Source organism: Sciurus carolinensis, chromosome 1, assembly GCF_902686445.1.
Source record: "Sciurus carolinensis chromosome 1, mSciCar1.2, whole genome shotgun sequence".
Taxonomy (NCBI): domain Eukaryota; kingdom Metazoa; phylum Chordata; class Mammalia; order Rodentia; family Sciuridae; genus Sciurus; species Sciurus carolinensis.
This window is the reverse complement of record NC_062213.1, coordinates 40,605,954-40,621,126: the sequence shown is the minus strand read 5'-3', so window position 1 is coordinate 40,621,126 and position 15,173 is coordinate 40,605,954. Positions and strand designations below refer to the sequence as shown.

Sequence of the window (15,173 nt, the reverse complement as noted above, 5' to 3'; positions counted from 1 at the left end):
TATGTTTCAGAAGTTGCTTGGACAACTTCTGAAATGAAATTATTTTCTTTTGGCATCTTCAGGACAAGAAACAAAATAGATTTTAATTAGTAAAGAATGAATGATTTCTATCACCTAATAAATTACTTTTCTCTGTAGGACACAGAAGAATTAGAAAAAGAGATTAGAGAAGAGCTTCCAGTGAATACCTCTAAAGCCCGTCCAAAACAAGAAAAAGCTTTTTCCTTGAAGACCACAAGCACTAGTGATCCAGTTGAAGTTCTCATCAAAAATAGCCAGGTAATTTTTAAGGCATTGACTCAAGAATTGTGTCATAATTAAAATTTCATTGAAGCACTGTGCTAAGTACTTTAAATACACAGACTAATCCACAAACAACCTCAAGAGAAGGTAGGACCCATCATATAAATGATGCTGAGAAGTTGAATAATTTGCCCATAGCCATATCTGTCAGTAGTAAAATCTACACAGCAGTTCCCCCTTGTCCAGTTTTGCTTTCCATGATCACATGTAATCTGAAAATATTAAATGGTAATTTTCAGAAATATTATTTCTGAAATAATATAAGTGACATATTATAAGTGCTTGCCATTCTGAATAGTATGGTGAAATCTCATTTGTTTTCACCCTACCCTGGATGAGTCATCCCTTTTTTCAGCCCATTCATGCCATATATGTTACCTTCTCTTTAATCTTATAATAGCCCTCTCAATTATCATATTTACTTTATTAATATCACAGTGCTGTGTTTAAATAACCCTTATTTTTATTTTAGATAATAATGGCCCCTTAGCTGGGCATGGTGGCAAATGCCTGTGATCTTAGCAGCTTGGGAGACTGAGGCATTTTGGTGTTGTATTTAAATCCTTTTCAAAAGCCATCTTGTAAAGAATATTTGAGCCCTTCTATGATTTACTGTAAATAAGTGGTAAGATAGAGGGGAAAATGATTGAAAATATGCAATTAATTTTGGATATGGAATAGATACAGGTAACATTATGAAAGATAAACCAAGCAGTGACAGTATAACTTCAGATACCTGAAATAGAATTAAGGAATACTAATATTTGCCTTTATTCATACCGCTTTTCTAATGTCCTTTTACTGTTGGACATTCCTGAACCCATGGAGACTGGAAGAAGAAGAGCAATAGAAACATTACTTACCCTTGTTTCTATAGGAAGTTCAGAATAATGATCACAGGTAGAGCTAGCCAGTGAAATAATCTGATCTCTCACAGCCTCAAGACACTCCAAATACTAGGATTTTTAGTATTAACTGGTCCTGACTATTCATTAATGGTTATGCCTCAGTAAGGTAAGAAACAGCAAGTCTCAAGAATTTAGGCCCTGCCACAGATGGTGACACACACCTGTAGTGCCAGTTACTCAAGAGACTGAGGCAGCAGGAGGATTGAGAGTTTGAAAGCACTGGAATGTACTTCAGTGGATATATATATATATATCCAGGCCCTCCTTTAACATTCTTATTTTACTGCCAGACTGGATAAGTCTGAAGATTTGAACCTAAGTGTTACTAGTTGCTTGAATCAGTAGGACTGGTACCCACAGCCAGCTTGTAGATAACAGAGAAGAAGCAAGTATCAACTACTGTTAGTCAAAAGTTCACTACTTTATCTTTCATAAGTTATGAAGAGTTAAGAGTTGATGGGAAGTCAGCAGAACCATTGAATGGCTAAAGAATATTAAAAAGTGCTATTTATTAACGGAATGAATCAAACATCATTACTCTATGTAAATGTATGAATATGCAAATGGTATGCTGTTACTCCATGTACAAACAGAAACGTATCCCATTTGTTTACAATAAAAATAAATTTTTTTTTAAAAGTGCTATTTATAATGACATTGAAATATAAAAGTTAATGAAAATGGGATCATTCCCTTGGATTCGAGTGAATGTCATTAGACATTTTATAATTTTATACCTTCTGTTTTTATCTTAACCTCTATAAATAAGTCTTGGTTATTCGGTCACATCACTAGAGGGCAGACATGAGTTGCGGTGCTTCTACTGATAACTTAGAAACCATCGTAGTGTTTACTTCTGCCAAATAGCTTCTTGATATTAATATGATACTTAATTTTATTTGAAAATTTTATAAACATCTGAGGTAATTTTATCCAAAATAGCCTATCAAGACCCTTCCACCTGCTGTTCCTACCGAGCCATCTGTTATCTTATCAAAAAGTGATTCTGACAAAAGCTCTTCCCAAGTGCCACCAATGCTACAAGAGACAGAAAAATCCAAGTCAAACACCAAGCAAAATAGTGTGCCTCCTTCACAGAGTAAGAAATTCTCTATTTTGGTTCTTTTGTGTACTTCTGTACTCTGTTTTTCTTGTATACAAGTGTGAGGATTCTGATCTTAGAAGTTTAATGGAGTAATTGAGCAACCCTTCCTTCTGCAAATGCTGGATTCCTTTGACTCTTGTGAACTTCAGTTGTGAGAGCCAAGTTGCTAAAATAACTGAAGGAGAAAGCAAGAGGCCAAGAACAGAGGAAGATTGGGTTCCTGCCTACCTGTCTGGTCCATCTCCCTTTTTCTTTGCATATGTGTTGAGGCTTCAAATTGTTTCATACTTTTTCTCCTCCCTCTCTCTCTTCTGCTACCGCTGGTGTCCATAGTACCCTTTTTTCTCTTGTATTAGTTAAGCTGAGCCATTTTAAATGGTGACTGAGTGCCATGGCACACACCTATAGTTCCACCTACTGGAGAAGTTGAGGCAGGAAGATCACTGAAGTCCAGGAGTTTAAGAACAGTCTGTGCAACACAGCCAGACCCCCATCTCCCAAAAAGTGGCGCTTTCTCTAGGTCAAAACTGGTTGAATATTTTATTTCCATATGGTCATATCTAATAATACATTGGGATTAAAAGGAAAGGGGGAAACCAAATATAGACTCAACTTCAGAATATTCGATTAGGACTTGAAAACCTAAACAAAAAACTTGAGAATTTCAAAACATTTTTTTAGTTACTATTTTTTGTATTATTGAGACATAACAATACTTATCCTCCTGACTTTTTTTCTCTCTCCACCCTCTCCCCTCCCACCTCTAGCCAAGTCTGAAACTAACTGGGAATCTCCCAAACAAATAAAAAAGAAGAAAAAAGCCAGACGGGAAACGTGAATATTTTTTTTTTCCTGAATTGGACATGTGTTTGCAAACACTGTCTTGAAGATTATGCTGTTTATGCAATAATTTGTGAACATGTACAGAGTTTTATATAAATTTAAACCAATTTTTAAAACAAAACTGTGAACACAACCACCGTAAAAATGGAATCAAAGGAAAGTTAATTTATGAAATTAAGAGGTCAGCAGAACATACTACAGTGCTGGAAGACACTTGGAAAAGTCTTTTCAATTGAACAAGAATGATCTTAATTTAAGAATATTATCCTAGTTTTACAACAGTTCCCTGTTTACAACAGATTGTGCCCTGTCTCATCTGCAGCTGTGGAATAATGGATTCTGATTAGAGAGAGGACTGCCTATAAGTTAGTAGGCAACTCCTTGGATCTTATGCACGAACTTGTACCATTTGAATCTGTTCTATGCTTAAATGAAAGTGCTTTGATCAAATGCATAATCTGCCATATCTTTACATATTTGTTGGTAGCAATTTGTATTAAAGGAATCACAAGTGCAAATAAAAAATCATATACCATTTGTTTAACTAAACTGTCATGGTTTAGTTTACAATTTTTAAAAAGTTCTTAATTAAAACATTGCAAATGCAATTGACACTTGTATGGCTTACGAAGTTATTTTTGATAGTCTTACTTGAATTGTTCAAAGTACAGTATATTTTAAATTAAAAAAGTAAACTATATGTATTCATTTTATACACTTAAGGTTCAAACTAACAAATAATGCTCTTGTTTATGATTTGAAAACTTTCAAGCAAATTCAGCTTAGAATTTTTCCTTTCCCTAGCAATTACTTTTTTCCAGTGTCAACTTAGTTGCTAATTTTTTGACTTAAAAAATGAAATCATTCACAAACTTTGAGTATGTGATGGAGAATGAAAAACTAGAGTCAGACAGCTTTAATTGACATTGTCAAGACCTCCAGTTATCAGGAATACATTTTTTTACTGCCTTAACCTGTAGTGTGTAGAATATGCATCAATTTCTTGAAGGGGATTCATGTTTTTATAAGAATTTTCATGTAATTATTGCAATTGTGGTCAAATAAGGAACATTTTCTGCTTGAAATATTGATTTAAATGATGTGTGAGATGTTTCATCATTTTCAGGCACTGTGTAATTCTATTGTAATAAACTGGCAGGTATCTTTGTAACTATAAATAGTGCATGCTTGGCCATGTACACTGTAAATAGCCTTTACCAGATGTGTTTGACAAGGACCATAATTAACATCACTTAGTAAATTGTGATAAAGAAAAAAGCCATGATTTATTTGATGTGATTGGCTTGTTTTTATGTGGCACCAAGAATGAAACTGTTTAACAGCTGTAACCAATGGTACTGATCTATCCATCCAATGTTGTCTTTATTATATTTGATTGTGGTTTGATAGTATTGCATTGTCAGTCTAGGAAAGCTAAAGAAACAGTTTGGTTTTAGTTTTGCTTAAGACTGGCCTTATTAATGGACAGCTTTCCTAACAGGCAATTATTAACTTTCATCAGGTGTTAACATCTGTTTCAGGAACATGGCAGTATGTTTACATGTCAGAAGTTTTGTTTAATTCTATGGTATTTCTAAATTGATTTGTTTAAATAAATTCAGCAAATGGATAGCATTGTTTTTATTTGCTTCAATATGGGGGTAAATATTAGATAAGTGCCAGGAATGGATTTCTTCAAATAACTTTATTTTGTTAGCTTTACTTACATAGTTCCTAAATAGATCTGAAGGTTCCTAAGTTGTCAGCACTTTGTAAAGGTATCAAAAGGAGAATTTGATAGGGAGTCTAATTTTAGAATGTGCCAAAACATCTATGCTTAAAATTTTAATTGAACTCTCTCAACTCTACCTCACTATTTTTTTAAATCTTAAAATTCTGTTGACTTTCAAACAACAGTTCAGTATCTCACCCGTTCAGCCACCTTGCCAGGTGTTAAAGATTGAGGAGAGTGCTGGAAAGGTAACTCAGTGGTAGCGTGTTTGCCTAGTATGCACAAGGCCCTGAGTTCAAGACTCAGCACTACAAAAAAAAAAAAAAAAAGATTGAGGAGAGATGATTGTAGAGGTGGAGAAACACATTGCTAAATTGGAATGGATCCAGTATGGAGATAATCTCTGTCCCTTCTCTCAGCTAAACCATCATTTTATGTGTTAAGAGGTGGCAGTTGGGGGTCTGGGGATGTAGCTCAGTTGATAAGAGTGCTTGCCTTGCAAGCACAAGGCCCTGAGTTCAGTCCCCAACACCACACACAGAAAAAAAAGAGGTGGCAGTGGGCTGAGACTGTAGCTCAGTGGTAGAGCACTTGCCTCGCATGTGCAAGGCATTGGATTTAATCCTCAGCACCACATAGATAAAATAAAGATATTGTGTCCACCTGCAACTAAAAAATAAAAAAATTAAAGGTGGCAACTATATGAGTGATAAAAATTACTCCTAGTCTCTTTTACATGCATGAGGTGTAAACCCTTGCACAACTAAAGTGTTACTCATTGCTCCTTGCCTGTTCCATAAAATGTTTATGTGACATCAAAGCAGTTTCTGGTATCTGAACAGAAGAGCTGGCTTCCATCAACTCAGAAGACACCAAACTGTGGGTAGTGATTCAGGTAGAAAGAGGAGCCTGTTCTATGGAAGAATGGATTAGAAGCTCCCCAGACTGCTTGTAGGCAACTAACTGACCTCTTCAGGTTTTGCCAGTCCTGGAGGGAATTCCTATTAGCAAGCAAGCCCTCCTGTCCCCCCACCCCAAGAAATTACTCCCATGTCTCCCTAATCCTGGCCTGTCTGGGCATCCTAATTGAACTCTTTCTTCCCTATTCTGAAGCAGGAAATACTGGTTTCAGATTTCTCCAGACTGGAATCCTACCTATCTGTACCTTGAATTGAGCAAAACAACAGTTGAGAGAGTCCAAAAAGAAAGTATTGAAATAAAATGTGATTAATGTAATTTACCATGTTTACTTTGTGCATGCATTTTGTTGGGATGGGGAGGTCAGAATAATTTATCCAAATCTAATGGTATTATTATTATTTCATAGGCTAATCCAGTTTGTATTTGGGCTAAAGATGCCAGAGGGCAATATTTAACTACAGAGTTTAGTTTTTCTTAATTAAAAATAGTCCTTTATTAATATAGTGTGAATTATCTTTCAGAATTTAGGATTTAGGTTTAAGATGTCTAATAGATATCTTAAGATTTTCCTGTAAACTCATTGCACAAACTGGAATTACTTTCCAAAAGGCTTAGGGAATGAAAATATCATTTGTAAGATGCATTGAGTATTGTAAATAAAACAAACCATTTTGTTTTGTTTAAATTGCTTGTTACAGTTCTCTTTTGGGAAGGGACTTCATTTTTACATCCTAAGCTAGTCAAAAGGCAGGTACTTTTTGTTCTTGATTCCCACCTCTACCCGCCAAAACCATAGGTTCAGACTTTGCCCTGGGGAACCATATATTTGGAATTAAGCCCTTCTGAAAATGTCTATTTGTTTACACAGTGTTATCCATGGGAAACATCTTTTATTTTAGATCATCTCAGCAGTAGATTTATCTACCAGCAAGGTGTATAATGTGTCACTTGTATAGACTCTGTAGGTTAAGGAAATTAAACCAAAACTCGACATGGGTTAGTTTTTTTATGTGGTGGTTTCACCCCGGCAGTAGTGACTTATACAAGGTAGATGTTTGTTTTTCTTGCTTATAAAAGTCTGGGAAACAGTTCAGGGCAAGTATGATACTGCAGTGCTAGGAATCCAGTTCCTTACATATTGCTCCCTCCCCATTTCAACATGTGGCTTTCGTGTCATGGTCAGGACAACTGCTCCTTTTAGAAACTTCTATTCAGCATCTGAGCCCCCTGGAAGAGGGCAGCCCCTATCCTCTAAGACCATTCCTAGAAATTAATTTATACAGAGACTGACATTCCAAATTTAGTTGCTTGGTCCCACTTTCTACAAAGGAGAATGAGAAATTTGTCTTTATTTTGAGTTGTCCTGCACCAAATAACTTTTAAGGATCTATTGCCGAGGGAAAAGAGAATTGGCTATTGAACAGTGCTAGCATCTGCTAACACACAGTAAAATGATCTGCTGCACCCCAACCTTTTTAAGGTCAAATTTTAGCTTTTTCAGCTGACCAGAATTTTGATGGCTCTTTTTTGCTGCTCAGTGCAGCTAATAATGTCCCAATTTCTATATGATAGATTCTGGAAGAAATGTGTGCCACTCAGAAACTGCTTTAAACTCTAGAGACAGGATGAGAGAAACAATTCTGGATTGTTTCTCTCACTGCAAGTATGGATTGTAACAAGTTTTTTTGTTTTTGTTTTGTGGGTACTTTGGGTACCTAGGGATGCTTGCCACAGAGCCATATCTCCAGTCCTTTTTAAAATTATTTTAAGACAGGGCCTCACTGAGTTGATGAGGCTGGCTTTGAACTTTCGATCCTCCTATCGCAACTTTCTAAGTCACTGGGATTACAGGCATGCACCCAGCTCTATAACAAGTGTTAATAGAATAATTACCCTGCCACATAATCTTTAAAAATTATGTAATTGTTGACTATTTTTCCTACTTTTAATAGTACAATGATTTCTAACTAGCATCAAGACATGTATATGAGTTGTTAAATTTGCTAATACTGAGGTTTATGAATAAGTTAATTGAAAGTTTTAAGCAGAATCAAGGTCATTCTATAGTAGTAGCATTCTTATTTGTATAAATGTGCTTTTCTTTATTATTTGTATCAAGGCATTCAAAATGAATATATGTATCATGTACATAAAGCATAATAAAATGAGCACCTCTGAAACCACCATTCTGCTTAAGAAATAGAATATAACCTGTAACTAAATATTGGGAGCAAACGACTTTTGTTATTTGATAGCAGGAATAAGGGGGAAAGGTATGAATGAAAATGACTGTTGTCAAAAACCTAACTAGGCACAGGTCATTTTTGGTTCCAGAAGTGACGAAGAGTTCCAGGTAAGATCTAGCTGGCCTTATTGCCATCCCTTCCACTGAAATTGTAGTAATATGCATAGACACATGGCTGAATGTGAGTGGCATCGCCACCTGGTTTCATGCATACTCTTTCAGTGGCAGCTTTTCCATGAAAGAATTGGCAGCAAAGCTTTCTTACAGTAGTCCCCCAGAATCCATAAAAACATTAAGTGCTCCACTTGGGTAACTGAGATTTTTATAGGACTGAGAATATAGTGACAAACACCAAAGGAAGTTTGTGGCAAATTAGCAAGCACCGTTTGGTTCTATTAAGATAATAGCACTGTTCTGTTAAGATAATAGAAGTGCTGTGGTGGTGCAGGCCTGTAATCCCAGAGACTTAGGAGGATAGAGAGTTCAAAGCCAGCCTCAGCAACAGTGGAGGCACTGAGCAACTCAGTGAGACCCTGTCTTTAAATAAAATACAAATAGGGCTGGGGATGTGGCTCAGTGGTTGAGCACCCCTGAATTCATTCAGTACCCAAAACAAGACAACAAAAAAGATAATAGAAAATAGAATTATAGTATGATTTATTTCTCTTTTGAGTTGTCTTTAATAATTAAAAAGTTTTAGATTACTGGAAAAAATGTAATTGTTTTCCTGCCTAGTCAAAATTGAAATAGCCAAAATAATGAAACATGGGAGAAAATCTGCCTGAAACTAGGAAAGGAAGCATCCAAATGCCAGGAACTTGACATTTCTGTTAATAGCTACCGACCAGGGATGCAAGTGTGAGTTGATAACAGGAAATCTAACATGCATGGTTACGTTACAAAATGAAAGCAGGAAAGGTATAGATCATGACATGTTGAAGATGTCTAACAAAATTCAATAGACATTCCCAATTTAGGGTTTTTTGTTGTTTTTCACAGAACTGGGGATTGAACCCACCATTAGGCTATTCTTATCCCCTTGTTTATTTTGAGACAAGGTCTCTTGAGTTGCTGTAGCTGCCTCAAATTTGTGGTCCTCCTGCCTCGCCTCTGAAGTTGCTGGAATTACAGGTGTATACCACCACACCCAACTTAGTTTAAAATTTTTTGTTGTTTTTTTAAGTAAAATGATCAGAACAAGACCGATTTACTACTTATCAACATTCTTAGTATAACATGCAGTAAGGGAGGGGGGAATTGTATAACACTGAGGAAACGAAATACTTTTTTCTTGATTTTATAACAAGAAAAATCTAAAACAAAACAAAACAAAAAAACCCTAATAAAAATCTAACACTAAGAGAATCCACTTAAATAGCAAGTATACAAAAAATCAATAGATTTCCCTATACCAAGATAAGTACCTTTAAAATGGAAATTTGGGGGTACCAGAGAAAAAAATGAAAGAGGAAGTAATTAAAAGGACTGGAGATGTAGCTCTGTGGAAGAGCACTTTCCTAGATGCCTAAGGCCCTGGATTCAATCCCCAGTACTGCCCGCCCCTCCGAAATAAGGAAATAGAAAAATCCCAGTTATATCACAGCTAAAACTACAATATCTAGAAATAAAATTCAAAAAGACACAACCAAATGAAAACAATCTGAAACTTTTTTTTCGTTATAGGGATTGACCCCAGGGATGGTTTACCACCCTGAGCTACATTCCTAGCCCCTGTTTTTGTTTTATTATTCTGAGACAGGGTCTCACAAAGTTGCTTAAGATCTCGCTAAGTGCTAATCTGGCCTTGAACTTGTGATTCTCATGTCTCAGCCTCCCTAGTCTCTGGGATTACAGGCATGAGCTGTCATACTTGACTGTATTTGTTTGGAAAAAAAATAGTTTTGAAATTAATAACAAATTGAAGTTTCAATTAGAATGCACCAGGAAAGGGCTTGGAGTTGTGGCTCAGTGGTAGAGCACTTGCCTGGCATGTGTGAGGTCCTGGGTTTAATATCAGCACCACATATAAATAAATAAAAGATGCACTGACAACTAAAAAAAAAAAAATTTTTTTTAAAAGAATGCACCAGGAAAAGTACTTCAAAGATAACAAAAACCATTAATTTACATCATTTACAACCAGACAAATAAGTTATACTTCTCCATTTATGTATGATGTGTCAAAATGCATTCTACTGTTATGTACAACTAATTAGAACAAATTATATAAAGAATTTTACAAAGCTCAAGTAAGGAAATTGAGTAGTGGTAGTGGGGAGGAATAGGGAACTAGACTTATGAATAAAATATAAAACAGCTTGAATCTGTAAGTACTGTAAGTTGTTAAACCCAGAATTCATTCTGACTAGTTGAGACTATAAAGGAATCTAGGACCAGAGATGTGGGCCCTAACACCATCAGTAATAACATCTAGCAATTTTCAAAGACTGTTCTTACAAAGAAAGGCAATCCACTAATCTGCAACTTCTGAGGGTGCTCAGGCTCAGTACTCCCTCTCCCCTCCCTTGTGTGTGGGGGCTTGAGACTAGGGCCCCTTGTGTGCTAAGCATCCCCTAAGCTACACTCCCAGTTCCCTACCACTGCTTCCGAGTAGCTAAGTGTCACTCTAAACAGGCTTTCCATCCTAAATTCTGCCCAGACCCCCACCCTGACCTTGCTCCTTTCTTAATTGGTGTTTGGTAGTGGCCATGTCACACCCATGTTTGTGCCAAGCAGCAAAGGATACTGAGAGTAGTGTTATTTGGGAAACTCCAAATAGAAAGGATATTCAATATATTATGCAACTAAAATCTGATTCATGTCTACTACATTAATTTAATCTAATGAATTATCAACAAAAGGGGTAGTCACAAATAGGTTAGAAGAATAGGGTAGGGAATCCAAAAATAGGTGAAATTTTGTATCCAATTTAAGTTGTTTTAGTTGTATAGTAAAAAAAAAGATGACTTAACAGAAGGCATCAGCATAATTTATCTGGAAGAAAATAAATTGGACCCCTATCTTAGCATATATAAAAATAAATGGATCAATTAAAGGCTGAAAAGTTAGCTGAAGTGTGGTGTCACATGCCTTGTAATCTTAGCAACTTGGGAGGCTGAGGCAGGAGGATCACAAGTTCAAGGCCAGCCTCATCAACTTTGTTTCAAAAAAGTTTTTTTTTAAGTGTTGGGGATTTAGTCCAGTTATTAAGCACCTGTGGGTTTAACCACACCCCTGCCACACACGCGCGCACGCGTGCACACACACACACACACACACACACACACACACAAAGACTGAAAAGTTTAAAAAGTATCTTTTAAAAGGCAACACAGGAAACTATGTGTAACCTAGAAATGAAACAGTGATTCTTTGATTTTTTAAATTCTAATTTGTTGTATATGACATCAGAATGCATTTATACAGAAAAAGTGATTCTTTGGGCTGGGGATGTGACTCAGTGGTACAGCACTTGCCTAGCATGTGTGAGGCACTGGGTTCAATTCTCAGCACCACATAAAAAATGAATAGATAAATAAAGGTATAAAAAAGAATAGTAAAAATAGTGATTCTTAACCAAGACTGGAAACTCCAAAAATATTTTTTAAATATTCTATACAGTATTTTTCTTGAAAAATAAAACTATTTTTTGAGACCCAAGTGCAGTGGTTGGTGCTCCACTATAATCCCAGTGACTCAGGAGGCTGAGGCAGGAGGATCACAAGTTTGAAGCCAGGCTCTGAACTTAGCAAGAGCCTGTCTCAGAAAATAAAAAAGGGCTGGGAATATAGAGTGGTAGAGTGGTACCAGTGCCCCTGGGTTGACTCCCCAGTACCACAAAATAAAACAAAAATTTTTGAAACAATATAGACTGACAGCATGTTGCGAAAATATTCCCAGAAGGTCCCGTGTATCCTTTACCCAACTTCCCTCAATTGTACCATCTTTCATAACTGTAGTAGCACATCCAAACCAGGAAACAAACATTGGGACACAGAGCTCATTCAGATGTCTCCAGTTTGTACTTGTTTAGGTCTAAATACATATGCTATCCATGCACTTTTACCCCATGTGCTTTGGGGTAATCACCACTTGGATCAGGACACAGACCTGCCCATCGCCTTAAGGGAACTCCCTGAGCTACCTATTTGTTATAGTCACACACACCCACTACCCAGCCTGACATGGCCCTCCTCCCTGTCTCTCCACAGTTGCTAATCTGTTGCTTGTCTCTATTTTGTCATTTTGGGGATGTTATATAAATGGAATCAGATAGTGTATCTTTTTGGGGTGGGGAGGTAACTTTCTTTTACCCAGCATAATCTCATTGGGATCCATCCAAGTTGCTCCAAATATCAATAGTTCATTCCGTTTTATTGCCAAGTTGTATCCCATTGCAGATATATACCCCAGTTTGTTAAACCATTCACCTCTTGAAAGACATTTGAATTTTTTTCAGTTTTGGGCTATTGCAAATAGTTTCGTCAATTCACGTTAGGCAGATTATGAAACCAGCCTAGGTATCTGTCAACAGATGAATGGATAAAGAATATATGGATTAGTGGTGCATGACTATAATCGCAGCAACTCGAAAGACTGGGGCAGGAAGATTGAAGCCAGCCTCCACAGTTTAGCAAGGCCCTAAGCAACTGAAAAAAAAAAATTGCTGGGGGTATAGTTCAGTGGTAAAGCATCTCTGGATTCAATCCCCAGTACAGAAGGGAGGGAGGAAGGGTGGCATATAAGCAAAGTTTTTTTCAACTTAGAAGAATGAAATTATGTCATTTTCAGATTTCTTTACATTTTCTTGAGAACAGTATGTTAAGCAAAATAAGTCACAATCAGAGTCATATTCTTTCTCTCCTCTGTGGAAGCTAGAAAAAAAAAGGGAAGGTGAGGAAAGAGGGTGGTCTCATGAAAATAGAAGGGAGACCTGTACAATAGAGGACAGGGACCAGAGGGAAGGGAGAAGGGAAGAAAAAGGGGCGGTACTAGGGAATTAAATTGACCAAATTTTATTGTTATATTGTGTTCAAGTATACCAGAACATAACAACAAATCCCACAATTACATATAATACATCAATAAATAGATGAATAAAAATAAATAAAAACAAAGTGCTTTTACAGAGTTTTGGAAGTTCATAAGTTTTCATTTCTCTTGAGATAAATGCTCAGAAATGTGAGTTGAGATCCTGTAGTGAGTACGTGTTTCATTTTATAAGAAAGTGCCAAATTATTTTCCAGAGTCTCTCTACCACTTCGTTCCCACTAGTAATAGATGAAAGGTTCAGTAAGGTTCTTCTCACCTTACTGGCATTTGGTATTGCTTTTCTTTTTCCCCCCTTTAGACTCTAATAGATAAAAAGGGATATTTCATTGTGGTTTTGATTGATATTTCCCTTATATCTAGTCATATTACTGAACATCTTCACCATCTTTGCCATCCCTGTATCATCTTGGATGAAATGCCTGCTGATGTCTCTTGCTCATTTTCTAATTGGTTGTTGGTTTTCCACAGATTTTGAGATTTCTTTACATTTTCTAGATAAAGCCTATTTGTCACATATGTGCTTTACAATTATTTTTCCCCATTCTGTAGCTTGTGTTTCTGTAGTTTGTCTTTTGCACAAGTTTTAAATTTTGAAAAAGTTCAGATTATTGACTTTTTCTTCTATGAATCTTGTCTTCAGTATCATGTCTAAGAACTCTTTATGCAACCACAGATCTCAAAGACTCTCCTCTGTTTTTGTAGTTAGAAAAGCTTTCCTTATTTAGATTGTTAAATAGTTTTCCTACAATTTTTTCTAGTGCTTTTCTGGTTTCATTTTTAGGCGTGAAAACATTATTGTAACTTGGGGAATCATCCTTCTGTAAAGTAAAGACAACTTCATTTTTTCCCCATATGCTCCCCTATTTGATTAAAATGATTTTGAACCAGGTATGGTGGTACACACCCATATTCCCAGTGACTCAACAGACTGAGGCAGGAGGATAGCAAGTTCAAGACTAGCCTAGCGAGATCCTGTTTCAAAAATTTTTTTTTAATTTTAAAAGGACTGGGATGTAACTCGGTGGTAGAGTGTCCCTGGGTTCAATCCCCACAAAAATAAAAATAAAAATAAAATGATTTTGAACTGAGACTGTCAACAGGGCAGTTTTCAGGAATTTGAAAACCCCAGAGGGAAACTTATCACTTTCTTGTGAGTGATAAGCTACAGTGATAAGTGTGGTATCTGTAGTGGCCGGAGAGAGGCAGTTTGCATGACCCCCTCTGCCTATGCTTACATGTCCTCTGGGTAAGGTTGATCATTGAATCTACGGAAGGAAGCTAGGATTTCCTGTCGTTACTTGCAAAGTTGCTTGAAGGGCTAGAAGTGGATTCTATGCGGGAGCCCCTGGGGGGCCACTGCTGGATCCACTGGGTCCAAGATAACATTACTTAAAATCTAAATTGTCTACTGCATAAGGCATCATGTTTACTAGTAAAAGACTGGAAACAACCCAAATATCCCTCAAGAGGTGCTGCTGGAATAAGTTACATTATATTCATGATAATGTTCTTGGCAGCTGGAGAAAGGAATAAAGAAAATATCTACTGATATGTCTTAATCCCCAGGACATGTAGTTGGATGAAAAAAGAAAGGGGCTGCTTTCCACACTTCTAAATCTTCCATTCAAGTCTCCTCAATCTGATTCCAATGGACCGTTCACCTCCATTTTCCACTGATCTCCTTTGCATGCTCCTTCCTGCCTGTTCTGATAATCCACTCCACCTAGGCTAGGATACCCTCGCCCATCCCTGCATAGTCCAGTTCCAAGGCAGCACAACCCTGGAAGACCTCCTGCAGTGATGGAATTGTCCTACATTCATGCTGCCACTCTCCACTTGTGGCTGATTGTGCCTAGTTAAATGTGCCTAGTTAACTTAGGAACTAGGTTTATAACTTAATTGTATTTAACTTAATTTTTTTTTTCAGTACCGAGGATTGAACTCAGGAGTGCTCTACCACTGAGCTACATTCTCAAACCTTTTTTATTTTTTATTTTGAGATAAGTTTTGCTAAGTTGCCCAGGCTGGTCTCAAACATGCAATCCCCCTGCATCAGCCTCCCAA

At 36.8% G+C, this 15,173-nt stretch overlaps 1 protein-coding gene across 7 annotated transcripts in view; it reads left to right on the top strand.

Annotated features, from left to right (window-relative positions):
- The window catches only part of Mtdh (metadherin), a 63,156-nt gene extending 58,367 nt beyond the window's left edge, over positions 1–4,789 (top strand). For 6 of the 7 annotated variants that reach the window (XM_047541132.1, XM_047541158.1, XM_047541146.1 and 3 more), the window contains 3 exons: positions 139–279; positions 2,154–2,310; positions 3,084–4,789. In XM_047541132.1, the coding sequence (XP_047397088.1) occupies positions 139–279; positions 2,154–2,310; positions 3,084–3,154 (369 nt within the window). In that variant the 3' untranslated portion in view covers positions 3,155–4,789. The remainder of the gene's footprint in view (positions 1–138; positions 280–2,153; positions 2,311–3,083) is intronic. The other variant, XM_047541162.1, reaches the window with a different exon arrangement.
- The last annotated feature ends 10,384 nt before the right edge of the window (positions 4,790–15,173 follow it).